The sequence below is a fragment of the Esox lucius genome, chromosome 3 (genome assembly GCF_011004845.1).
Source record: "Esox lucius isolate fEsoLuc1 chromosome 3, fEsoLuc1.pri, whole genome shotgun sequence".
Taxonomy (NCBI): domain Eukaryota; kingdom Metazoa; phylum Chordata; class Actinopteri; order Esociformes; family Esocidae; genus Esox; species Esox lucius.
In genome coordinates this window covers 28,497,068-28,524,082 of record NC_047571.1, presented here as the reverse complement: position 1 = coordinate 28,524,082, position 27,015 = coordinate 28,497,068, and the positions used below count along the sequence as shown (strand labels likewise).

The 27,015-nt window shown below is 44.8% G+C and overlaps 1 protein-coding gene across 26 annotated transcripts in view; it reads right to left on the bottom strand.

The window, feature by feature from the left end:
• kif1ab (kinesin family member 1Ab) overlaps nt 1-22,977 on the bottom strand; it is a 33,261-nt gene extending 10,284 nt beyond the window's left edge. For 5 of the 26 annotated variants that reach the window (XR_002196632.2, XM_010901772.4, XM_020045410.3 and 2 more), the window contains exons 1-42: nt 22,873-22,977; nt 22,553-22,660; nt 20,859-21,050; nt 17,595-17,668; nt 17,151-17,333; nt 16,858-16,926; nt 16,396-16,574; nt 15,812-15,923; nt 15,502-15,579; nt 15,232-15,297; nt 15,105-15,122; nt 13,737-13,815; nt 13,537-13,615; nt 13,142-13,284; nt 12,989-13,027; nt 12,342-12,368; nt 11,702-11,901; nt 11,341-11,420; nt 11,181-11,256; nt 10,976-11,055; nt 10,630-10,736; nt 9,844-9,942; nt 9,525-9,705; nt 9,356-9,428; nt 9,146-9,242; nt 8,847-9,007; nt 8,358-8,536; nt 6,665-6,802; nt 6,000-6,118; nt 5,798-5,883; nt 5,542-5,677; nt 5,130-5,328; nt 4,506-4,596; nt 4,249-4,367; nt 4,097-4,170; nt 3,856-3,964; nt 3,454-3,605; nt 3,054-3,159; nt 2,114-2,137; nt 1,701-1,815; nt 673-806; nt 44-105 (exon numbers count right to left, since the gene is read on the bottom strand). Coding sequence is in view for 25 of the 26 variants with exons in the window: in XM_010901772.4 (XP_010900074.1) it covers nt 44-105; nt 673-806; nt 1,701-1,815; nt 2,114-2,137; nt 3,054-3,159; nt 3,454-3,605; nt 3,856-3,964; nt 4,097-4,170; nt 4,249-4,367; nt 4,506-4,596; nt 5,130-5,328; nt 5,542-5,677; nt 5,798-5,883; nt 6,000-6,118; nt 6,665-6,802; nt 8,358-8,536; nt 8,847-9,007; nt 9,146-9,242; nt 9,356-9,428; nt 9,525-9,705; nt 9,844-9,942; nt 10,630-10,736; nt 10,976-11,055; nt 11,181-11,256; nt 11,341-11,420; nt 11,702-11,901; nt 12,342-12,368; nt 12,989-13,027; nt 13,142-13,284; nt 13,537-13,615; nt 13,737-13,815; nt 15,105-15,122; nt 15,232-15,297; nt 15,502-15,579; nt 15,812-15,923; nt 16,396-16,574; nt 16,858-16,926; nt 17,151-17,333; nt 17,595-17,668; nt 20,859-20,964 (4,249 nt within the window). In the remaining variant the exon portion in view is untranslated. Of the gene's footprint in view, nt 1-43; nt 106-672; nt 807-1,700; nt 1,816-2,113; nt 2,138-3,053; nt 3,160-3,453; nt 3,606-3,855; nt 3,965-4,096; nt 4,171-4,248; nt 4,368-4,505; nt 4,597-5,129; nt 5,329-5,541; nt 5,678-5,797; nt 5,884-5,999; nt 6,119-6,664; nt 6,803-8,357; nt 8,537-8,846; nt 9,008-9,145; nt 9,243-9,355; nt 9,429-9,524; nt 9,706-9,843; nt 9,943-10,629; nt 10,737-10,975; nt 11,056-11,180; nt 11,257-11,340; nt 11,421-11,701; nt 11,902-12,341; nt 12,369-12,988; nt 13,028-13,141; nt 13,285-13,536; nt 13,616-13,736; nt 13,816-15,104; nt 15,123-15,231; nt 15,298-15,501; nt 15,580-15,811; nt 15,924-16,395; nt 16,575-16,857; nt 16,927-17,150; nt 17,334-17,594; nt 17,669-20,858; nt 21,051-21,180; nt 21,203-22,363; nt 22,386-22,552; nt 22,661-22,872 lie in introns of those variants that run through there. The other 21 variants (XM_010901776.4, XM_010901777.4, XM_010901782.4 and 18 more) reach the window with 21 other exon arrangements.
• Between the last annotated feature and the right edge of the window lie 4,038 nt (nt 22,978-27,015).

The following is a 27,015-nucleotide window of genomic DNA, read 5'->3' as shown; positions in this document are numbered from 1 at the left end:
GTTTTTGTGTAGACCTGCCGTTAACGGCGACGATCTAACTTGCCTGGACTTCCGGCGTCTGCAACATGACAGAGGCTGACTTCATACACTCCGGTGACACGATTGCTGAGGTAGAAAAAGACAGTGAGTTCAACCGCAAGAGTTCACATGTGCACAGCAGGGGCAGTTCACACACACAGCTAGCACAGCAGGGGCAGTTCACACGCACAGTTAGCACAGCAGGGGCAGTTCACACGCACAGTTAGCACAGCAGGGGCAGTTCACACGCACAGTTAGCACAGCAGGGGCAGTCCACATGCACAGCTAGCACAGCAGGGGCAGTCCACAAGCACAGCTAGCACAGCAGAGGCAGTCCACACGCACAGCTAGCACAGCAGGGGCAGTCCACACGCACAGCTAGCATAGCAGAGGCAGTTCACACACACAGCTAGCACAGCAGGGGCAGTTCACACGCACAGCTAGCACAGCAGGGGCTGTTCACACGCACAGCTAGCAAAGCAGGGGCAGTTCCCACGCACAGCTAGCACAGCAGGGGCAGTTTGCATGCACAGCTAGCACAGCAGGAGCAGTTCACACACACAGCTAGCACAGCAGGGGTCCAAAGATACAGTACGTTCCTATGTTTAGCATGGGGGTATGCGGCCGGCTGCCCTGTCGCTACTGTGGTCCTACCTCTCCGAGGGCCTCAGACAGCCAGTGCTAAACAGGTTCCTGATGGAGCGTGAGGCGGGCAGCTTGGCGTCTCGGGAGTAGAACACCATACAGAAGTCCTTGGTGATCACCGTGGGCTGAGTGCAGTTCTCCATCTAATGAGGACGTGGAAGACCCAGGGTCAGGTGCCTTTTAATCCAAACGGGTTGACATATAACGTAACGAGAGTTTTTGGTGGCTTCGGCGCTGATGGTGAGGTGTCGTCCTGAAACCTTTCCCTCAACCTCTAAGCACTTTATTTAGCTATCTCATGCTACGTTGCATGGAGAGAAGTCATTACCTCCACCATTAGCGGGCTGCAGATAGCCTAGTGGTTAGAGCGCTGGGCCGGCCATCACAGATTAACCGGTTAGAGTCCAGAGCCGACAACGTAAAAGAAATCCGCCGTTGTGTTCTTGAGAAAGGCACTTAAATCTCATAAGTCTCTTGATCAGGATGTCTGCTTAATGACTAATTTGGCTTCAAATAGCATATTACTAGTTTTGGTAAGATTACTGATGGGAAATTGGCATGAGAAACTTAACACAACACAGTTGTGCTGACTAACTCTGAAAGAAGGACCATAGATAGGACGTGTTGCCTGTTACTGATGGGCCCCACACATCCTGTCCATACATTCTGTCCATACCTCCTGCTAGGAGTTGCCCATGTGACTGACATAGGCTATATGGATAGGTCCATTGACCATAGGTTGGAACATACCATACAAGGGTCTGTTGTAGGATAAACCTTTCTTATTGGAGGGTATTGGAATGTGTAATGGTTGGTAATGACCACTGGTCACCTCCTATGTATTCTGGCATAAAAACAGTGTTGCCTCTAATTTTGGAGAGAGAGAAATGAGAAATGGAAGGAAAACATCATAGACTCATGCTGAATAAAGATGGCTCTCCCCTGACTTCTGGTTGCATTTATTTTGTTCATGGATCAAACTTGGACAGAATCTAACATTACTTTGCAGTGAGTAAAATCAGTGAAGAGATGTTTACCTCAAGATAGGCTGACAGGGTGATGTAGATCTTCTCTCCATAAGGAGTGACACGGTTCAGAAGGAGAGAGTTGTGCATGGAGCTGTCCCACGCTGCCTCAAAACGGTAGAATGTTCTGCGGGTGAACAAAGGGTCAAAGGTGAGCGCTTCTGTGTTTAGAAATGATATGTATGTTGTCAATGGAAACGTGAACAGTAGACGGATGTTTCCCCATCGGCATACATCAGGCAAAGGAAAAAAAGAGACAAGGGGCACTTAAACGAAATCCATCCATTGAAAGACACAAACAAGACATTTAATTCACTGACTGGTCAACTAAATGAGCGGGGTGAAATAAATTAAATGTGAAGTTGAAAATAACCAGACAAGCAAACCATCAAAAAACAAAGAGTTGAGAGAAGGTTGCGTTATACCTATGGTCAACTCCGAGGGACACACTGCACAAAGAGAAAGGGGTGAGAGGATTAAGCAAGCAGCTTGGCTTTGGATTTCTACAGAAACAAGTGACAAAAATGTTGAAGCAACATAATAAAACACTGGAAAATAAGTATTCACTGCCAATATACAGCAGAAAATAAGAAATGTTCACATGAGATGATGTGCAGTAAACAGTGAAATTCGGCGCCAATGAGAAAACAAGCTGACATTACATCCCAATGTGGAAAAGGTCATCCCGGTTATTCAGTGCTGAAGTATGAGGCAGTGTTTACACCAACATGATACATTAAACTGGTTCAAACTACTGAAAACTCACAACTACAGGGAAAATGAAACCAAAGTTACTCATTTGTATCCCATACGTACACAGATTAAAAACAGTCATATGAAAATAAGCATAAAAGGAAAAAAAGTCTAAACTCTTTTACTAACTTACTATGAGTTCAAAGGTCACTCTCTGAATCTATGACTTCTTTCTAAATGGACACTAACCAAACACCTAAAGATGCATTCCTGGATTTGGACCACTGGGTGTAAAAGTGGCGCTGTCGAGCACAATTGTGCACCAGGTCTAACTGAGGTATCATAGTGACTATACTAACTGAATATCGACATATAAGCAACATATCACACATCCAAATTAAAAACCAAAAAACCTGGTTGAAAATGTCTTGTCCTGCATCTTTAACATTACGAATTATCAAGAAATCAGCCTTGCAAACTCACCAAAGGTCACCAACAGGCTCTCTTTCTGATGCCAATAAACAGGTTTCACACCACTGTTTCTCCCCCATCAGTTGCCATAATTTTAAGGTCACAGCATAGACAGCCCATTCAATGGGCAATAATAAACGTTCATTTTATAGTTTGCACAGCAGTCAAGTAACTAGCTGTAAAAAAGAAGAGGGAACGTACTTATCGTCATATGAGGGCCAGATGTATCCCGCAGACAGGATGTTGAGAGACAGGATGTTGGGATCGATGATGGTCTCATCAGCTTCAGGAGTATTCCGAATACGCCCTGAGAGGTCAAAACTCAGTAAAGGATTTTGGTGTACCGTAACAATTAGATTAGATCCTTATGTGCAGGAAAATGGATCAGAAATATCTCGTTAGCAGTAAAGATGGCACTGTGAGGTCTTTGTGTACTGTGGACATGGGTACATATGATCTTCATACACTGCAATAGGAATCTACTCGATCTCTATAATAAATACGTTTCTGGTGGATCTTTACTGTGCTCTTGGATCAACTAAATCTTCATGCAACGTAAAGGGTGCTCCTTTTATTGTCTTCTGCTCTCATAGGTACTTACCCACCACCAGCTCCTTGACCTCTTTCCACTCTATGTCATTTCCTGTCTCGTGCGCTATGGTAACGGTGATCCTCCGCTGGATGCCCTGGTGAAGCAGGAACGTTCCCTGGCAGGGCGTGGCCCCTCGATGGTCCACCACTGATGGGATGTAGCTGCAAAAACAAATCCACGTTCATTAATGATCCCATACCTTAACAGACCTTCCCAAATCTGGTTCCGTATTCTGCAGTCTTATGTCCACTGATATTTACTTGCTGTTGACCATAGTAATTCTCTGCTAACAAAATTTGGTTTTTTTAGTAGTTAATGACCTTGAATGAGAGGGAGTTCGAAGAGGACTCTTATCGGGAGGACAGAACAGAAACTGAGGATGACACAACGTGTGGCATTTAAAATACTCACTCTCCATTGGCCTCCAGCTCACAGATCTCAAAGAAGGCCATGAGGTCGTATTTGGAGTGACAAGGGCCAGCTGTGGAGCGGGTCAGGGTGTTCAACTTGGTGGCTGGCACTGTGAAAAAGAAGGACAGAAATGAGAATATATGTATCACTTCCAAATCAGTGGTTAGCAGTGAAAAAACACATTCACAGGGACGCATAAAGAAACACAAACCAGACGAGAGTTTCTGGTGTGACCACTCACCTGGTTTGGACAAAGGCATAACCCTGGGGAACTGCCTCCTCGAAGGTCGTAAAGGACTGAGGAAAAAGTGCGAACTTTTGAAATTGTCTATTTTAGCTAATTATTGAGACGGGATCATTTGAATTGGAAGAGAGTGTGTGAACTTCTCTCACCTGATGAGGTCTTTGCAGAGAGGTGGGAACGGCTGTTTCTGGTAGTGGCCAAACACCTCAAAGACAATGGGCTGGGTTTTTATGTACTCCACAAACGACTTGGTGACCTCCACCGTGATCTAGCGAAGGGTAAATACACGAAGCGATTCCAAGTCATTTCTGATTAATTACTCAACGGCAAAATGACAGAAGTGACACAGGTAGAAACCGATGAGTTATGAGGAATAACCATATGTAGTCCTGGGGACAGCGCCTACATTTTGTACATGGTAGAATCCCAGAGGAGGTCCTCGGCCAGTGTTCTTTAGTGGCTCGGTGGAGAAAGCCTCATCGTGTCGGTGGATGAAGCTGGAGGTAGGAAAACCACATCCACAGCCAAATTCAGTACAGACGTGTTTACAAGACACATATATTGAAACTACTGCACTGTAAATGTACATGATAATATACTAGTTACTCCGCTTCATATGCTGCACTGTTTACGATCACATTTGGCAGACCCTTGTCTCGCACCACGGGACAAGTCTGCCTCAGGAAATAACACTAACCATAAGAATTTTGTTTGTTTAAACCAAGAGAGGGTGGGGTCGTTTCTGGATGAAGAAAAGAGAGAAGTGAAAGATCCTGAAAGGCAAACCTTCGCCATAGAACAGCTTCAGAACTGTGTGAACACAAAGGCCGCTTGAGTTAAAGTTCCAGAACCAGTAACACTTATCACACGCAACCAGGGGATTTTTGCTAACAAAAAGGCCCACATCCGGTCAGCACAATCATTCAAAACCGCTCTCCTGAACGACTCCCGTCAATTTAGTAGATTTTCAGCATTTAACATAAACCTCAAGACACAAAATAGAGCCCTCGGACGGGTGGGAGACGCTCACTTGAACTGGCAGAAGATGTCCGCATATTCAGCGGAGATGCTGGAGGCCTGCAGCACGGTGACCCTGAAGGTGAAGGTGGACCCAATGCGGAGGTGGGACAGGACCTTCTCCTGGTTCAGCTCGAGGGGCAGGTCCAGACCCAGGCCTCCCTTCAGCGGGCTGCGCGGGGCCTCTGGACTGGCTGTGACGGGGCACAAGTCTGCGGTCATAGTGAGTACACGTCCACCTATCAGTTAACGCTGCAGTGTGATGCGGAAGCTGTCAGGCAACATGGTCGTGTGTTTGGTTTCCCGGCGGGCATTACGCCAGTTTTTTTGGCCAAAGCTCCAGTGCCGACAAAACCTGCGCAAACGGACACATTTACGGATGAGAAATCTGGCAGACGTGACGATGAAAACGACGAGGCCCTCACCTGCGCAGGTGTTGTTGTTGACCTCATCCGGGTCAGCCCCGATCTCAGACGTCTGGCCCTCCCCCTCGACAAATCGGAGCTCCTCCTGGGAGGTGTTGGAGTGGGACATGCTGCCGGAACACGACTCTGTCTGGAACTGACCACACAAACTCAGCACTTCATATACCTTAGAGCTACCTTACGTGACGATTCGGCCTGATTTTAGGCATGCAGACGCCGACTTGGCAACCTTTTTGCATAATCTCGCTGATTCTACCTTCTCAAACTGTTGGTCCTCGAAGGAGATCTTTGCCGTTCCTGACTGTCTGACACCAGAACCATAGTCCGGGGCTTCCTCGTCGGCTGGGGAGAGAAGAAAACCTTCCGGATTATATTGGGGGAAAAACGACAGCGACGGCTGCCGCATGTGTCCGTCACACCGCGGAAAGAAACACGTGGAGACGGGCGGAGACACGTACCTGATATGGCCTGAACCGCCACCCTGAGGAATCCCTTGACTTCCCCTTTCTCACTGACGATGGCCACGCGATGCACCAGGGGTACAGGGTACAGCAGGTTACTCAGGTACACAAAGGCCCTTTTGACGTGGGGGGGAGGGAGATAAAGCGGAGCAGGGAAAGATGTGGTTGGTTGTTTTCAGAGCAACACTGGATCTTGGAGGTGGTCTCTAGTCAGGGCCGGGGCACAGCCCGTCTGTCCTTTTGCTGGCATTAGAAAAACACTGGGCAATCTGTGGTCACCGGGAGGAGGTTTGGGACTGACAGATACGCTTGATATCTGCCAGGTCAAAGCTCTTCTCCGTCCCTTGAGGCTAGCACAGGAGATTTTCTGCCAGGTTTCGGGAAAACATCTGAAACCCGAACTCTACAAAGAGCATCTAAATTAACTACAGCCTGGCCTTCGTGAACTAACACTCTTCATAGTTTATTGTTTACATAGTCTTCCTCCTCACGCTGCCTTTTGCCGATAACTAATTAATAACTAATCAAACAGAGTGTGCTTACTACTACTGACTTTAATCCTACACTAAGCTTTTTAAAATGTGTGTTCACTGTTACTCGCTCTGGATATTAGTGTCTGCAAAAAGACCAAACCGTACACTGTAAAACTGTCTAGGACTGACCTGCCTACCAGACGGAACCATGGGAAGCGGTCGTAGAAGGGGTCTCCTCCGGTCAGGGCCTGGTCACAGTCCTCCACAGTGCTGCTGGGCACCTCCGCCGCGCGATCATACATCTCCCTCATCAGGTCCAGCCTCTGCCTGTAGGGGGCAGCAGAGACAACACACACGCGGTCAGGACAGGGCACGTTGGAGCGGCAGACATAGTGAGGTAGATCCAGAAAGGACACCTTCAGCTGTTTTAGGCCCTGGCTGGGCGAGCATTTTAGCTTGCCTTCCGAGTTTTCTAAATTCATAGGAGGGCTGAGTTTTAGTTTTTTGCTGGCAAGAAAAACAGCAGTTATTCTAAAATTTACAACATTGGACCGTTATGAAAACAGCCATTTGCCATGGATATTGGCCATATACAACACTCCCTATACCTTATTGGTTAACTAAACTCCCGTTGTTCCGTCTTTCTGATCTCCATGGAATCAGTGTTGTTAATGACATTACTCCTATCTAAGGCCTGTAGGCTGTCGGCCCAGTAGGTCATTATCTGTTCATGCATTCTCTTGTAACTGAAACCGTATGTTAACATTATCAATGCTTTGTTTGCCTTTTAAGTGAGTGACTAAGACAAATGTAATCAATTATTTTAAAAGCCAATGTGATTCAAATCTCATAAGGTTTTTAAACTCATCAAATCTTTGATTAATAATGCCAATCCCTTCTGTAAGTCAGATCAATGAATAGTCTTGGTTCATTAACTTGTCGTCCCTTTGGGTCACATATAAGGTACAGTGCCTCTCAAAAGTGTTCCTAGCAAAACTGCTCAAGATCTGTCAATTTGGATGGGGACATTTTGGTGAACAGCAATTTTCAAATCTTTCCAAATATTCTCAATTGGATTGAGGTCCGGCCAAATTAAGGAAATGTCCCAAAGCATTATTTTGGTCCGATCAGACCACAGAATGTTCTCCCACTTTCGTCTTGGTGTCTCCCACATTCCGGCAAACTTCTATCTGAGATTTGATGTGAGTTTCCTTTTTGACCCCCTCCCATAAATGGCCCGCATTGAGCAAAATCATTTGAAAGATGTCTTTCAAGGTCCTTTTAGTGTCCTTTGCTTTCTGAATGGTTGCCGTGTGCACAGCTCAGCCACAGAAGACTGTAACTACTTTAGCGGCCTCCCTGACTATCGCCATACTCGGACACTTGTGGAGGGTCTGTTCAAGAAAGAACAGTTGGGCCATATGATGGAGTCTACTATGCTCTGGGGGATATTTAATGACCTGGAAATGTTCTTATATCCTTCCCCTGATTAGTGTTGGTGAAGAACCATACTACAGAGTTGCTTTGAATGTTCCTTCATCTTCATGATGTCATTTCTGATAAGAAATGTACTAAAAAACTTTGGGACCTGCCATAGACAGGCGTATTTTATCTCAAACCATGTGAAACATGTAAATTATGTGACTTCTAAAGACAACTGGTTACACCACAGCTCATTCTGGTATGTCACAGCCAACAGGTGAATACTTGCTCAATCAATAGTTTTCTGTTTTATTTGTGATTAATTTAAAACAACTTGCTGATTTTATTTTTCACTTTGACATTATATCTGACTATTTTTGTATTGACCAGTCCTTGAAACTCCTAATTAAATCCACGACGTAACACAACCTCATTACACACACAACCCCGCCACTGACACCTTAGTTTCTCCAGAGTCCAGTAATGTGTGGCACCGTTCTTCTGGTCTTGGACCTCCACGGCAACGATGGTACGGGGAAATGGCCGCCTCTCCCTCTCCTTGGCAACGCTGGGGGGCAGCAGGTCCGGGGGCAGCGGGGAGTACAGCGTATCAGTCAGCAACACAAACTGGAACTGGACCTGGGAGGGAGGGGGGGGGGCCCTTTTAGCATGTTAGCGACAACGTGACAGTTACAGTATGTGGTGGAATGTTGCCATTTTAAATCTCATTTGGAGGATTTATCTAACCCATTGAGCCTAGTAGAGATGATCTCATTCAACGGGGGACTGTTTCACGCTACAACACTCAATACGCCATCTAATTTGTTTTGCAGTTTCAACTAATTGTGTTAAATTTCATCTGAACACGGACCCCTTGGACTTATGCCACAGTGTCGCAATTTCATCCTTGTTCTACTTTCTAGAGAGCACGTATATAATGACAGCATACCTTCTTCTTGAGCTCAACACTGATAGCGTTGGCTTCCTTGAGGAAGATGGCATTACCCCACAGCAGGTCCCTGAGTGAGGTGAACTGGTAGAAACGCCACTTACGGAAGGCCCACAGTGCCAGTTCAGTCTCACGCTTGGTCCATGGAACTATGGGGAATTCTTAAAACATTACATACATTTGAAAATATTAAATTATCTGGTTTCAACTCAGCAATGAAGTCCTTGTATTTTAAAATATTTTTTTTACAATATGAAATAAGACAATTGTAGTTGGGTAACGGTCAATCAATGACATACCTTCCTCTTCAGGCTCCTCCTCTTCCTCTGGGGACTCCAGATAGCGAGAGCTTCTGTCCACCTGTTTCTGCAGGGCCTCCAGTTTACTCTCGTAGTCCTGGATGACGCAGGACACATTCAAAGCCACAACAGAATAAAACTCACATATCTCCCAATTCATTTACGAAAATGTTTTGATGTTGGTTCTAAACAAGTACCAAGTACTCTTACCAGTCTCTGTTGTTCTAGAAGGTTGCTGGCTTCCTCTCGTTCTCGGCGGTATTGATCTTCTAGCTCTTGAAGCCTAAAAGCCAAATTGGCACAGGTCGTTTCAAAGCAAAGTCGGGCCTCATAATGTAGTGTTTGAAGATCCTAACAGCAGGCGTTCCCATGACTGTACCTTGCCTCCATCTCCTGCTTCATGTCAATACCCTGTTTCTCCAGGAGCTCCCTCTGGGCGAAGGCCCAGTCCACAGGCTCCACGGGGGTCTCGGCGCAGGGGGTCCTCTCGCGGTCCTGGCGCGCCTGCTCTGGGTCATTAAAGCGGAACACGTGGCTTTTCCCCATGATTATCCGGTTCCCTGGAGTCGGCAGGTCAAAGATTAGCCCGAGGCAATTAGCACCACGACAGACATTTTCTGCCTCATGTCAGCCAAATATTAATTATACATTGATTAATCCCTCTGTCGGTAAAACATGCCGAGGGATTCCGAATGTACCTGAGCGAAGCAGAGTGGGCGCGGTCACCAGTTTCCCGTTGACGTAGATCTCCGCCCCTTCGCAGGGCTCCAGGATCACGTTCCCTATGTTATCGTCATCAACAAGCAAGAACAACCAGGGCTGGTGAACATTTGGCCGTCCTACAGTGACTCTGTGTCATGCCCCACAACAACAATAGGGATCATTGGCCGGCCATCGATTACCTGTGATCTACAAAGGCTGGATAGATAAAGGGAAAGTGCAACTGCTTGGCTAGCTCCCGTTGCTGCTGTTTTACATTTAATTTACATTTCCGCATTCGGCTGAGGCTCATATCCAGAGGGACTTATAAGATCAATAACGTTTAAGTTCCTTGAACAAGGGCACACTTTCTTTACAGATTCAGAACAACAACCTTTTGGTTACCACTCCCCTAATAGTATTAGAACCTCCCCGATTCCAGTCTAGCGCCATGTACTATAGTACTAGAATTTACCCAGTTCCAGTCTACAGCACCTGTACTATAGCACTAGAACCTCCCCAATTCCAGTCTAGAAACCTGTACTATAGTACTAGAATCTCCCTAAATTCAGTATACTGCCCGATACTATCGTACTAGAACTTCCCTAGTTCCAGTCTTTTTAGTATCCAAAATAGTCTTGCTGGTTTCAGTCTCTGCAGCAGTGGTATTCAAATCTGGCCGTCAAAGCCATTTCCACTAGATTTTCTCATTGCAACCCCCTAATCAGGGACTAATTTAGAAGCGGAGCTAGCAACGCTTGTTAATTCTGTCAGTTCAATCTCACCTTCTCCGCCAGGCCCTGTGGTGCTGCTGAAAGTGCAGTGCTCATCTTGGATGAAATGGCCACTGAGCACAATGTCCTGGCGACTTTTAGCGTCCTCGCGACCGACCCTGAGTGGAAAAAACATGCAACACTTAGTCGGGAGTGATTTGCCGTATGTGCCCGGGTTTTCTTCTAAGAAGCTGTTTCGTTGTCAGGATAAGAAAATGTCTTGGACGTCGCAGGGCTACTAACCCCCTTGACATTCCAGTTAGTGAACGTGAACAGCTGACTCCAAATCTATAAGTGGTGTAGAAAAGGACTGGAGGCAATGTCAATAAAAAGGATGAAGGAAAACAGTAGCCCTTACTTGGTTGTCCCGTCTTTGATATAGTAGAGTAAGCACTCGGACATCAGCGGATCCTCATTCAAGTTCACCAGGTGAGGAGTCTAAAAGAAAGTCCGAAATGTTGCCTTGCTGTCAAATATTTTCGGAAATTATTGTTGAAATTGTGTCGACAGGAGTTTTGACAACAACTGTAATGAGAAGCGAAGTGTTAATTTAAGGATCTGACCTTCTTGGGTGAGAACACACCCACTGTGCCTCCATCTTCTCTCATGGCAACGCCCATCTCAGCCAGTAGAGCCTCCCTACAGAGAGAAGAGCCATGATTATTTGACACCAAGCGATTCGGGTTGAAGGTAACAGGTAGCGTTTAAATCCTTCTGACACACCTCTGCATTCGGATATCTTCCGTCCGGCGCAGCTTCTCCTCCCAGGTCTCATTGAGCTCTGCGATGATTTTTTCAGTCTCCTGTGAGGAGAAGATCGTCCAACGACTTTGTTGACAAGGTACATGCGTGGCATTACTTATCACTGTGGCTAGACTCCCTTCACACTCACCATCTCTCTCTCTCTCTAGGTCTCGGTAATCTCGTTCAGCGTGAGAAAAACTCTCTGCTTGTTCACCCTGCCTCTGTCCACACTCATTTACCCACCTACTCACCAAAAACCTCCTCACACTCCCTACCCCTCTCCCTCTGTCTGTCCATCCTCCCTCCCCCTCAGCTACCTCACTCCTTCCATCCTCCCTACCTTGAGTCTCTCTATGGCCTCCTCGGACGCGGGGCTGAAGATGCGGTCGTGCAGGTTCGCCATGGAGCCCGCACGACTGGACAGGGCGGAGAGAGAGGGGGAGGGGCTCATCCCAGTCATGGCATTGGTCACTGTGGATAGATCACCCGTTTGATTGACAGCCTGGCGATTATTGACAAAGTTCTTGTAATCGCACAAGTCTGTCAGAAGAAGAGCGGGAGTGTATGGGGGAGAGAAGGAGAGAGGGAGCACACAGCAGGAAGTTGAGGAGGAGACATTGGGATGGAGAGAAGAAAACGCAGATAAATGGATTAAAGGAAGAAAGGGAAAACCAGGAAGGGAATAAAAGAAAAAAAAGAGGTAGCTCAGAAAATGGATCTTGTAGAAACAAAGAATGCAGAGGCAGACGCTTACCAAAGCCATTGCAGACAGAGCAAGAAGAGGGCAACTTAAACTGGTGGGATATGCGAAGCACACAATAAGTTAAAGAGCCAATGCATTTCTCTGACATTTATATGCCAATACATACAATACCAGGCTAGAAACAAGCAATGTTTTATGACAGGCAGCCAGTAGCCTCTATATATATATATACACATATGTCAGCTGATCTAGTATAAATGTCTAGTTTAGTTCTTACTTGCAGCATAATCTCCGGGCTGAAAGGCTGTGAAAGCATTATTGATTATTATTATTAAATGCAATTCTCCAAAAAAACAAATTCATTTTCCCAGAGGACAATTATGCAGAGCAAGCAGGGAGAATTAGGAGGCAATCAAGTAACGCAGCACAGCTCTAGAGCTTCAGTCAGAGCCCCATTAAGAGCATGAGATATTAGAGATCCTCTACAGAAGCAGGGCATCATATCAGCTAGCTACACACCCGGAGAACCAGAGTTACAGCCCCAACACTCTCAAATGGCTTCTTCACCAGGACTGCTTTCCTTTCACAAGCACTTATGTACAAGAAAAGTCTAGGGAGCTGAAAGCCAGCTCCCAAGGTTAGAGCCCACCGCCTTTCTTTCACTTATCGTCTGTACACAGATACAGTGCTGATGAAGAAGAAGAAGAGAAGAGTAGAAGATGTCATGTTAGACTATTGAGAGGCACTCCAGTCCCCCATGTGAACTGTTTCAACTGACTCCATCTAAAATGTATTTCAGTCTTAGATGGGTTTCAAGGTAAATTAATTTAATGCAGCTTTAATTTGCTATAAGGTTGTAGTCGGTGGAGGTTTAGCTTGATTTTGAGCTAGCGGCAAAGCATGGGGTTGCCAGAATATACACACTTTTCAAACCAGCTATAACAGGATCAGGACATCGATACGCTGAGAAGAGAGGGGAGAGAGAAGAGTGTGTGTGAGACACTCACACACAGATCTGTATGGCTCTCATCCACGGTGTTTGTGTGGGCGCGTGTGTGTCTGCATGTAGGCACTCACTGTCTATGATATCTCCCAGGCCCTGGGCGTAGAGGAGGTCCTTGAGGCGACACACCTCCTCCTTCAGCTCACGCACCAGACGGTTGTTGGGGTCCTCGTTGATGACCGCGTTGCAGCGGATCTGCTTAGCGCGGTCAGCATACCTGAGAGGATCAAAAGACATCTGAGTCACCCGAACATATCCTATGTGGACTGTCTACATGACAAAAGTTTGTTCACTTCCTTGTTCACTTCCTGGTTTACTTCCTGGTTTACTTCCTGATACTCAATGGACTCTTCATACTCATCACATTGCACACAGACGACACTGAGGGTGAAACACCACAGGGACACCCACTGACTACGGATTTGAAGGCCTTTCCCCGGAGGACTTAAACTCGGAGGTGGCTCCTTACCTGAGGGTGCTCAGGGTCTCGTCGTAGTTGATGTCAGCGGGGCTGAGGGCCGCCACCATGGCAGTGCGGGAGTTACCGCCTGATAAGAAGGAAAAAGAAGGAAACGGGTCAATCCGGAGGCAAAGCGGGAAATTACTATTTCAAGGGTAGCTGCATAAGAAACCCACTGAAAAGTAAACTGGTGGGGCCAGATCACGTACCCAGGTTCTCTCTCAGCAGCCAAGTCAGCACAGAGTCCCTGTACGGGATATGACTCTCAACCTTCTTCTTCTTCTTGTTCTGGTAACGGTGAATTGATGTGATTAGGGCCATGCCTCAGTCGAGACACATTTACAGGACCCACTGTAATTACTGGACACCCTGGTAAAGATGCTGAGGGGTCCAGAAATTCTGGAGGGTTCTGTACATGTTTGAAAAGTGTAAGCATGCTGGTTGATGAGAAAATATGCTTGCAATTGATTAATCTATCAATCCCATTTCCCCATATACAGTGGGGAGAACAAGTATTTGATACACTGCCGATTTTGCAGGTTTTCCTACTTACAAAGGATGTAGAGGTCTGTAATTGTTATCATACGTACGCTTCAACTGTGAGAGACGGACTCTAAAACAAAAATCCAGAAAATCACATTGTATGATTTTTAAATAATGAATTAGCATTTTATTGCATGACATAAGTAAGGCACAGGGTTGGCACAATTATTAGAAAATGGAAGAAGTTCAAGATGACGGTCAATCTTCCTCGGTCTGGGGCTCCATGCAAGATCTCACCTCGTGGGGAATCAAAGATCATGAGGAAGGTGAGGGATCAGCCCAGAACTACACGGCATGACCTGGTCAATGACCTGAAGAGAGCTGGGACCACAGTCTCAAAGAAAACCATTAGTAACACACTACGCCGTCATGGATTAAAACCCTGCAGCGCACGCAAGGTCCCCCTGCTCAACCGTCTGAAGTTTGCCAATGACCATCTGGATGATCCAGAGGAGGAATGGGTCATCTAATGAGACAAAAATCAAGCTTTTTGGTCTAAACTCCACTCGCCGTGTTTGGAGAAAGAAGAAGGATGAGTACAACCCCAAGAACACCATCCCAACCATGAAGCATGGTTTGAGGATGCTTTTCTGCAAACGGGACAGGACAACTGCACTGTATTGAGGGGAGGATGGATGGGGCCATGGATCTGGAGAAGGTCTGTATGGAGGAGTGGGCCAAAATCCCTGCTGAAGTGTGTGCAAACCTGGTCAAGAACTACAGGAAATGTATGATCTCTGTAATTGCAAACAAAGATTTCTGTACCAAATATTAAGTTAAACTTTTCTGATGTATCAAATACTTGTGTCATGCAATAAAATGCAAATGAATTACTTAAAAATCATTCATTGTGATTTTCTGGATTTTTGTTTTAGATTCCGTCACTCACAGTTGAAGTGTGCCTATGATAGAAATTACAGACTTCTACATGCTTTGTAAGTGGGAAAACCTCCAAAATCGGCAGGGTATCAAATACTTGTTCTCCCCACTGTATGGTCTCATAAAATGTGTGATGTGTAATTGAAATGTTGTACCTTATTTGGTGCTGAGTCCTATGGAAGAAGACATTGAGAGTATTCAATAAACGTACAGTTTCTCACCAAAACTGCCTAAACGATCACACAAACAGAAAGATGGAAACTGAAGAGCAGGGACTCTCACCACTTCAGCTAAAGCAGAGATGACTTTCCCCAGTGTTGTCAGAGATTTGTTGATATTTGCACCTTCCTGAAAAAGAATGGCAAAGTTAACCCAACTGGAAGCCTTGTCTGGAATACAAAAAACAACCGACTCTGCAATCTTGAGGTAGAGACTGGGATGCTTTGTGAAGTTCCTAGACATGTCATGTAGAAATAGCAACTCTGACAATACATTGACATTTCGGGGGTCCTTGGACTGGCCCATAACATAGACTTAAAAATACCCTCTCACCTTCAGCCGCGTGCCCTTGGCTCCTGTGGAGTCTGCTCGCTCACTTCCAGCCAGATCTACCAGGCTGATCTTGCTCACCTGCAACAACAGAAAACGACTCCCTGTCAACATTTATTTTGGCATCCATCTCTTACTACGCTCTGTACCAGAAAGGGAGAAACTGTAATGAGCAATGAGCCGTCTTATCATAGAAGATCACACTTGGCATGTCCAGATTGCATGGCAATAGAACTCAACAGTACAGTTGATAACCTTCAATGAAAGAAGCCGTTTTTCCCCCTCCATCTACTGTTAGAAACCTGTGCAGTACCTTCTCAGATGTGTTCTCTGAATCCATGTCGTGTTTCTTCTGGGTGAAGATGATGTTAAAGACAGCGTGGGAGCGACTGCTGGTCTCGTTCATGTTGGTGGCCGCCACCGTCCTAATCGAATTAAAAGTTTAATGTAAAAATCGTCCATTTATCCGTCACCCATCCATTCATTGATCCACCCATCCAGTAAATCCACCCGTCCAGTAAATCCACCCGTCCAGTAAATCCACCCGTCCAGTACATCCACCCGTCCAGTACATCTACCCGTCCAGTACATCCAACCATCCAGTACATCCACCCGTCCAGTACATCCACCCATCCAGTACATCCAACCATCCAGTACATCCAACCATCCAGTACATCCAACCATACAGTACATCCACCCGTCCAGTACATCCACCCATCCAGTACATCCACCCATCCAGTGCATCCACCCATCCAGCGCATCCAGCCATCCAATACATCCTCCCGTCCAGTACATCCACCCATCCAATACATCCACCCGTCCAGTGCATCCAACCATACAGTACATCCACCCGTCCAGTACATCCACCTGCTTACTGACACATCAACTGACGGCTACCTGGCCTTGTTCCCAGACTCCATCAGGTCCTGGATGTCGTTGTAAGATGTGACGGCCAGCTTGGACAGGTCCTCCACGTAGGGCCCCATTAAGGGGTGCTCTCTCACACGCAGGTTCCCCTTGTTCTTGGGGTTCAGCAGGTCGCGCACACGCTCACAGTAGATCTCCATGTAGCTCACCTGTGGAGGTCGTCAAAGCATGTTGTGAGAGCCAAGAAAACCGAGGAACCGATTAAACGCATTTTGAGAAACACCACCACCAGCTAGTCGAACGGCTGCATTAGGACGATGGCGTGTCCGTCGCCCGTTGCGTCTACATTTCACTCGTCTCTGATGTGGATCTGCAATTTGATGGCCGTTATGTAGGCTCCCATAGGGATTCAACATAACGGCCATCACATCATCCCCTAGCCATCTGTGGCTCACTTAAGCCCACTGTGAGACCACTGGAGAGAGCGCTCACCTCTACGGAGTAGGACATGCTGTTGTCAGTGTTGCTGTCGCTGATCTTCGTAAAGAGGTCTTCACAGAGCTGACAGAGAGGAAAGCATGGGGGAATACTGTTGGACTAGGCATGTGCATCATGAATAAGATGCTTTTGTGAGCTTGGCATATGGTGAACAGGGTTTTCAGAACCTGAAGCATAAGTGATAAAGCAACTTTGCATTATACTCTGTCCACTCCATTTTGGTCATTTGAAAACACATCCAACCATCCATCCGCTGATCCGAGCAACCGTCCGTTCATCCGTCCTACCAGAGGGATGATGCCTTGCTGATCCTTCTGGTCCTGCTTGCCCATCATGGTGTAGCTTTTCCCAGATCCTGTCTGGCCATACGCAAAGATACAGACGTTGTATCCCTCGAAGGCGTGCAGCAGCATCTCTTCGCCAATGTCTTTGTACACCTGCATCTGGGAGTGATAGTTGATGTCGTCCGGCTGCAGACAGTAAGGGAAAGAGAGAGAGAAAGAGAGAGAGAGAGAGACATAAACAATGAAAAGGGGAGGAATCGTGTAATATTTTGGCAGGTTTTATAGAGCCAATGCACAATTGACATATTTCACTTTCCTTTAAATGACACATAAAGGAATGTAGTCAACATAACCTTGATGATCTGTGGACCATTTGCCATGTTATGCGGAAACACTGAGAGTGTAAGTAGAAAACGTTTAGTCTGAGGTGCGTGTGACCAAACCCACCGTTGTGTGTGACCAATAGGAGTAGTCGAAGTTGAAACTCTTGTTCTCCTTTGGCTGTTTGGGGTTTAGGATTGCTAGAAGGACAGACAGGAAGTAACACAAAGTTATTAGTATCCAAACCAAACCCATAAATATCCACCATGTGAACTACTGCAATAGATACTGTCCGGCAGATAAAATGCACTGTCCGGCCTGTGGCTGCCAACAGACACAGAATTATTTAGAAATCTGTGGTAATCCATTCAGTGAGAATTGTAGAGGTGCTGGAATAGGTAGCAGAGCAGGTAAACAGGTTGCATGAGCCACATGCTGGGCCAGTCTGTGGATGTTGGACCACTGTGAAGCAACACTTAGTCGAATTCAGTCAACACCGTGCCAGAAAAGTCTGAGACGTCATGTGAGTTAGGGAAACCTGTCCCTGAGCATGTCTGCCAAATGTCGGTGTTCTGAATGAACTATTGAAGTACAACCCCCTTTCCAAAAAAGTTGTGACGCTGTGTAAAATGTAAATAAGAAATGGGCTGCAATGATGTGCAAGTCATTTATTCCTATATGTAATTGAAAATAGAACAAAGGCAACATGTCAAATGTTGAAACAGAAATGTTATTGTGTCTTGAATAATATATGCCCACATTGAATTTGCTGCCGGCAACACGTATCAGAAACGTTGGTGCAGAGGCAACAAAAGACTGGAAAAGTTGTGTAATGCTACAAAACTAAACCTGGTGGAACATCACACAACTAATTAGGTCAATTGGCAACAGGGCAGTAACATGGCTGGGTATTAAAAAATCATTCCAGAGGATTGGGCTGTAAGAAGTAAGGATGGGAGTACCATGGCCGTATACAACAACCCATTGTGCCTTATTGCTTAATTATAGCGCTGGTATGACAAAAAACAACTGTAATGTTAATTATGTTGGTAACAAGTTTATAACATCAATTAAGGCACCTTTCCAGTTTGTGATATATGGCCAGTATGTCACAGTTAAGTGCTTCACTCAGGCACTCAGGGTTGTATCATGCCTCACAGCAGCCATTAGCCATGGTCCAGCATGTCTGCCGTTATACCACGTCCCATTAATTATAACTGGTCATGTACAGTGGATATAAAAACACACCCCTGTTAAAATGCCAGGTTTCTGTGGTGTAAAATTATGTCAGAACTTTTTCCACTTTTAATGTGGAAAAATGAAAAATAAAAACCTTACAATAACCTGTTTGCATAAGTGTGCACACCCTCATATAACTGGGGATGTGGCTGCGTTCAGAATTAACCAATCACATTCAAACTCATGAATAGAAGTCATTACACACCTGCCATCATTTAAAGTGACTCTGATTAATCACAAATAAAGTTCAGCTGTTCTAGTAGGATTTTCCTGACATTTTCTTAGTTGCATCTCAGAGCAAAAGCCATGGTCCACAGAGAGCTTCCAAAGCATCAGAGGGATCTCATTGTTGAAAGATATCAGTCAGGAGAAGGGTACAAAATAATTTACAAAGCATTAGATATACCATGGAACACAGTGAAGACAGTCATCATCAAGTGGAGAAAATATGGCACAACAGAGACATTACCACGAACTGGATGTCCCTCCAAAATTGATGAAAAGACGAGAAGAAAACTGATCAGGGAGGCTTCCAAGAGCCCTACAGGAACATTAAAGGAACTGCAGGAATTTCTTGCAAGTACTGGCTGTGTGCTACTTGTGACAACAATCTCCCGTATTCATCATATGAATGGGCTATGGGGTAGGGTGGCAAGACAGAAGCCTTTTCTTACAAAGAAAAAGCCCTGCTGAAGTTTGCAAAAACAAACATCAAGTCCCCCAAAAGCATGTGGGAAAATGTGTTATGGTCTGATGAAACCAAGGTTGAACTTTTTGGCCATAATTCTAAAAGGTTTGTTTGGCGCATACACAACACTGCACATCACCCAAAGAACACAATACCCACAGTGAAGCATGGTGTTGGCAGCATCATGCTTTGGGGCTGTTTTTCTTCAGCTGGAACTGGGGCCTTAGTCAGGGTGGAGGGAATGATGAACAGGTCCAAATACCAGGCAATTTTGGCACAAAACCTTCAGGCATCCATTAGAAAGCTGAAGATGAAGTTCACCTTTCAGCACGACATCGACCCAAAGCACACATCCAACTCCACAAAAGCATGGCTTCACCAGAAGAAGATTAATGTTTTGGAATGGCCCAGCCAGAGTCCAGACCTGATTCAAATTGAACATCTGTGGGGGGATCTGAAGAGGGCTGTGCACAGGAGATGTCCTCGCAATCTGACAGATTTGGAGTGCTTTTGCAAAGAAGAGTGGGCAAATATTTCAGATACTTCAGCTAAAGGGCTGTTTGGTAACGCAGTTGGCCATGTGACATAGCATGTTCACCAGTCAAGAACTTTGGCACAGAATCCACTTTTGGGTAAACCGCCCTCCAGAGCACAACCAACATGTGCCGTGCCAACGTCGGCGGGATTGAGGTCATCGGAAAACACTGACAGGCAGAGGGAGGCGGAGTGAGACACACAGAGGCACGCACACACGCGCGCGCATGCACGCACACACACCAGCTGACTCAGTGTCTCGGCTCAGACAGAAACAACAGGGCCTTTTGGACCCTCTGGTTCGTGTGAGGAAGGATGAGACTCTGTAAAGGTCACAACACACACAGAACACACACACACAAAGAGAAGCCTTTGTTGCACTCCCCATGGAGATGGTGCTGCATGCCTCAATGCCCGCCAGCCTGTTGCCTTAAGCGGCATTCAAGGGATTCTGCTGCAGCGGTTATTTACAGCAGACACGATTCGAATGCACAGTGAAGGTCCCATGCCATGTAATGGGACATTCCTGGTAATACGCTAGGAATGTGTTAGATCCAATGTTATAACGTGTCACCTCTGAAAACATTGACCACGTTATATATGGCTGTCTCTTGAAGGCCCAATCTGAGTTTGATTAAATATTAGTGAATATGTAATCAAACTGCATTCATTATTGATGAGGAAATACAGAATTTGTCAGACAGAAAAATGTTGAACATCCCATAGAAGGACCTTTCCAGAATTCATCAATAGATATCTAAAATTTTTCATATTTTAAATCTTTAAAAATAAACTTTTTTGTTTTGTTTGTAGTATTCCGACCCTCGACAAAGATGAACCTTCCCTTCAGAAAATAGACCAAGGCTGATGTGTTTTCTTACACCAATGAAAATAACAGGATTGTCTTATAATAAATGTGCAAAACTCACTTGTAGTGTTCCCTGACATCTGGATAATGCACTTGCTCTCCTTCCCCATCTCTCGAGAGTTGAAGGGACGGACGCGAACAGCCACCTTAACTGAAGCCCCCGCCATGATGCCTGTCAGTGGAAAGCGACACGACAGTAGGGGTTTTCAGTCTGGAGGGGTTGGGGCTTTTCCGCCAGGTGGACACCTAACACCTACCAAGAAGGAAGCGAAATTATTTTCTATCATCTAATAGAAAAATAGGTCACACTTAAAGGCTGCAGTTTAAATGCATTACGATCCAGTCATAGAGCACTGCAAGATTTAGGGACAATTATTACACACCATTATAACGTCTTAAAATCGTATCCTAATGTTCCTGCATGAATGCCCGTTACGAGTCAAGGGCCTTGTGTTTCGTATAGTGTTGGCAATATCGCCCAGGGTAGGTCAGATTAATAACCTAACGAAAAACGGTTACGTGGCCTGATCAAGTTCTCGTTTAAGCTATTTCTGACATCCACAAACTTAGATAGGCCGCTACTGCGTCAGTCACAACCCCGTCGGTGAGCAACATAATTAGATGCACTTCATGAATCAAACGTGGACCCTAGTACGTCATTTTATGGTATCAACAACGTAGCCCCAGTCGTAGTGTTTTTTTCTAATGTTTCGAGTAAATGTGCAGATTGTCTAATTTAATTATATACTTAGAATCGATTTAAGAAAATAAACATGTTCGGGCAAATAATATTCTGGCCTTTCTAAAATGATAATGTTCGCTTCAATTGTAACGGACATCAAGCCTCATTTCTTCTCCGTCCTCTGATCTACTTGCAATGGGCGCGTCAGTCGCAGACAATGCCAGCACCAGCTTTATGGTAGACTGCCGCACCAGCCTTAATTTGTAGTCTATAGAAAATATAAAGGTTGCCTCGGGAGTCTAAATTGCACACAAAACATTTCCATGTCATAACGCGTCGATTATTTTGTTCGTTAATTCGGCAGACGCGATGTGGACCTTCACAGCAAAAGCAATTTTAGCCAGCACCATAAATTGTTGCAAAGAAAAAATAACGTAATAATAATCTTAAAAGCTCATCAAGCTAAATTAACGACAAATATTGTGACCTAGTTTTAAAGAAAACGTAGCTGTCTGTTAACGATCGAAAAGACTAGACACCCACAATGTAAATATTGTCATCTCTTTCTTGCGCTGCTGCCGCACCTCAAATAGAAACGCACTGTCGAAAAATATAGGCCATCATTCATTTTGGCGGAAGGCTGTAAACATCGATGTCATTGAATTCATCCGGCCAAAAACGAATCCCTGTCACACATTTGCAAATACAGAATTCTCAATTTGTTCATTTTCATAGAAAAATCTAATTTAATTAAAGTGCCTATTGACAAGGTTATTCCTTATATTAAAAAAAAACATTTCGTTAACGATGTCTAATAACGTGGATGAATTTTTCCCCCGTAGAAGAGCAAGACATTTACATAATCTAAATAATTCAGACCTTACACAAACATCTGTCGCAGTGTCCTAAGATCCGTGTTTACCGCACAAAGATAACGAAGGGCCTCAAAATGGCCATGCAAACAGAAAACCCAGTGAAAGAGTAAAGCACCATTCTTGGTTCCCTTCTACGTCAGGACAAGCCAGAGCGACATTAACAGCATCCCATCAGAAAACAATTAACAATCGTCTTACCTAACCACCTCGGATTCGACAACTGCAGTGAGTTCCTCCTTGACAATTCTTCTCCTGAAATCAGCTAACAACCTCCCGAGTATCCATGCAGGGAGTAAACGCCTGGAGCTAGAGAGAGAGAGAGAGAGAGAGAGACAGAGCGGAAGAGAAAGAGAGTGAGGGAGAGAGCGCTAGACCACCTCTGGCAGGGCTATGGTTGGGTTCACAGCAGGGCCTGCAACACCATGGTTTGTCTGTCTGTCTGCCTGTCTGTCTGCTAGCTAGTTAGGGTAGGGGAGTGGGCTAGGAGGAGAACGGAGGGGACGTCTGGTTGTACTTACAGACAAATTATTCTGGAGGCGAGCTGAAAACAACCAGGATGAAGACAAGGTTGGCCCACAGTAAAATGGCTCTGATGGCTGAGCCAAGGATGCTGGGAGTCAGTGATGACATCAGCATCAGCATCACAAAGTGGGAGCAGGCCTTAGGAGGAGAGCAGTGATGCAGCACTGAGAAGGTGGGAGGGGGGCTGGAGGGAAAGGCTCGGAACAGATCCAACAGGGAATGAAAAGGGAGGGTTAGGAGGAGACGAACGCGGACCAGGGGGGTTTCGTGAAAGGAAAAGAACAGTGGAAGAGGACTGACAGGTACCCAAAGAAAGAACCTTTCTACAAAGCTCAGATACTGGTACAGGTTGTGTATCTACCTTATTGTTGGTTTTTCTCTGAGCTAAACAGGAGAGAGAGAGACCGGTCTAATTATATCCAGAGTCAATGCATGTACACCTACGACAGCAGACGTACATCCACTGGCTCTTCCCTGAATTAAGTCTTTGTTCTTCAACTTGAACTATTTGACTGTGTGGACTCTGGTCTACAATAAGACTAGTTGTTTCTGGTGAATATCACATACTTCTCTGATGACCACAAACAGATTTGTGGTATTTATTATTATGGGTTGTAGTGCTATAGTTTTACAAAGTAGTTAGTAGATACAAGTTAAATCCCTTGCAATGTAGTATTTTGTATTTTCTTGTAATTGTATCTTTTTGAAGTGGTCACTGGGAAGTAAACAATCCCCTTTCAAGAGACTGCGGTTCTCTACCCGAGATATCAAATGTTTTTTACAGTCAGCATTTGAAATAGACAGCATCCTTTCTCACATTGTGTGCCTTGTCCCCAGGCTATTGTGTGTGTAGCCTGGCAAAGAGCCTGGTCAACGATGACACTGAGAAGGATGTGAAACATCAATGTTTGGACCCCATCTGCTGGTCAACTATTACTATTACACTAAATGATCAGACAACGCATTGCGATGTGGTTAAGAGCTCCCCTCACTGTATCTCTTTATCCTCTCATAATAACCCTGACAAGGCATGTATGGGGAAATAACATATTAAAAGCTTGACAAAATAAGTGGGAACAGTAGAACACATTAGTGGTGAACAGGGTGAACCCCCAATATGTTAAGTGCTTTGGGTATCCAGAAAAGCACTCAAGGCGCCTTGATCAATCAATAATAAAATGTCTTATGGTCACATTTTATTATGTCTTTGACATTGTTGACGTCTGAAAGGGAATCCCAAAAAATGATAAGCTTGGCTTCCGATGGACAACAGATAGACTGACAGATGCAATACACTTACACGTCAAATAAGGAAATATCCAGGGAAAGGCAATGTCAGGCTGGTGCATTATCAGACAGCGGAGTGACATTGTGTGGATTCAACTGTCATGAGTGTGACATCACACAACACAGAACTTGTCATGACTGTGACATCACACACCACAAATGTTGTCATGAGTGTGACATCACACACCACAGAGGTTGCTGCACTATTCATCGTCAAGCAAATCTCCTCAGATGAACATAGCCCCTTTGTCTCTGCTTCTGTACCCACCTTGTCTCTCCTTCTGTACACACCTGGTCTCTCCTTCTGCACACACCTTGTCTCTCCTTCTGTACCCACCTTGTCTCTCCTTCTGTACACACCTTCTCTCTCCTTCTTTACCCCCCTTGTCTCTCCCTCTCTACCCCCATGTCACTCGGTCTCTTTCCCTCTATTCCCCTTGTTTCTCCCTCTCTTTCCCATTGTCACTCTCTCTCCCTCTTTAACCCATGTCTCTCCCTCTTTACCCCCTTGTTTCGCCTTCTTTCTTACTTTCTCTTTTTCTCTTCTGTCTCTGGGTCTCTCTGTCTCCCGTTGTCTCTCACTCAAACCCGACAATCTGTCTCTCCATCTCTCTCACTCACTCACTAACTCATGCACTCACTTACTCTCTCAGTTCAAAGGTCAGTGAGAGGTAAACAGCAGGGTCCCATGTATTTACCAGCCTGTCTAATTATTGACCGTGGATTATATCAGAGGCAGGCACACAAATCGTTAAAGGTCCTGTTGTTGTGACATAATGTCTAAACCAAACTTGACAAACTTGAGGTGAATTGAACTGCCCACGACTTCCAGCCTCTCACAACTTTGTTTTGTCAAGCGAAGTCATTTTAAAATCCAACGTTTTTCTAGCATGTGTTGGATACAGACGCTGTATCTTAGTTTTCGAGACGTTTTCACTATAATCGGAAACAACATGCAGCAACAGGAACATTGGGATTTTTATGTAGGTTAGAAATAATGGACATGCTCTATAGTGGTTGGTATATTTTTCATACAGGCAAATCAAAATGGAAATTGCAAACTTTAGAGGCCTGTTTTTAAAAACATCACCAATGTGGAATTCCTTCATCAGCAGGATGATTACATTAATATGTGATATCTATGGCTGAATGTAGGCTGCTATCATCACAATGAAAAGTGTGTTGGTACAGCAGATACTGTATCATACTCTTTGTGATGCTACGGCAATCAACTGTTACATTTTTGAAGAGGTATTTCTCATTGGATTCTCATTACGGTCAATAGTTTCGTTTGAATTCCCTTCAATTGAATTCAGTAGGTGCTTTATTGCCAAAGCGGACATGCTTAGGTAGAAATAGTGATACAGTATATAAATAAATACAATGAAACTGTAAAAGGAAAATGTATTCCCTTCAAACAAGGTGTTTCATTTTTAGGGCATAGATTACTGTGACTCTATGAGTGGATCAAAACTCACGTATTGAATTGCTATGTAAATGTACAACAAATGTTTCTTGGAACTGATGTCTAACAGACAATTTTGTTTATACAAGCACAGCCCATCAACAACTGACCACTGTGAGAAACAACAGGTTGCTCATTAACCACCTACGGCTCCCCTCAAACCCTTTAACTTGGCCCACAGCGGATGGGCTGTGCCTCACTTCAGTGGACAGACAAAAACTGTTTTTTTGTATCAGATTTGTTGAGTTGTTCTGGGACATTTTCAAGTCAGCTGAATCAAACATTAATGTCGGTTTGGTGTTGAGTCGTGGTTCTTTGATTCCAGTGCGTTATTGAACATCAGATTATGCTCCAAAAGCCACAACAGGCTGGGTTACCTAGCTCTAGTCATTAATTAAAATAAGAAATGTTTTGATGGTGGTTTGGTGTGTGTGCAAATTAATTTTACTCTATAAATCGGGATCAAAGTGTCCTCGAACTGTAGTATAAACAAGGAAAATTCTGAAAAAAACAACTGTGGATATTTTTGGCACCCGTCTCCTTCAGGATTCAGTGTTTCTGAATTAAACTTTATAATTGGGGTTAGGGTTACAATCAGGGATGTGGTGAAGTTTACGGGTTAGGTTTAAGTTTATGAGGAATCGTTAAGGTTAAGGTTCATTGGTGTTACAAATAGGTTAAAGTTTGGAGTGCATGTGTGCGTGTGTGTACATGCACAAGCCTCTTTTTCTGCCCCCTGTTCAGCCAATCCTCTCACATTAAAAGGGTAGACTCCTCTCTAAACCCCTCAGCGAATGAAGTACAAGGGGTGGGAAAGGTCAGCAAGAACATACACTTCCTGCCACAATCAAAAACCAAAGCTAACTGGATCCAAGCCTGCCCATTTGAGTCAAATGCAAGGCATCACATATAATGTATCATTACAGCCATACTGCACGTTTGTTTTATTTTTATATTGATATATGGACGTGTAGTTAAAACTGTATAGAAAGATTCTAAGAGGCTTTTGTATTTATGTTTTTAATCAAGCCTAACTTACAGTGTCATAAACCAAAGGAATCCTAATATTTCCCAGGATCCACAACCTCTTTTGGTACCAAAATTTTTTTTCTACTGACTCTTTACCGACCCAGGTAAACCCATGTTAGTAAAAAAAAAAAAACTTCTACTATTCCGCTTCACGTGGGGGTATGTGCGTGATAACCATTCTACGATGAATAATTGGTCACTAACGTTCAAAAGTCCGTTAAAGACGACAATCGTTAATTGGTGTTGTTATGCTAGCAAGTAATATCCATATCGGTATGTTTTCATATGACACTGACGTGACGTGACGCACTCGGTGTCCAATAGGTCAAAAACCTGTTTGTTTAAAGTCTCCATCGAA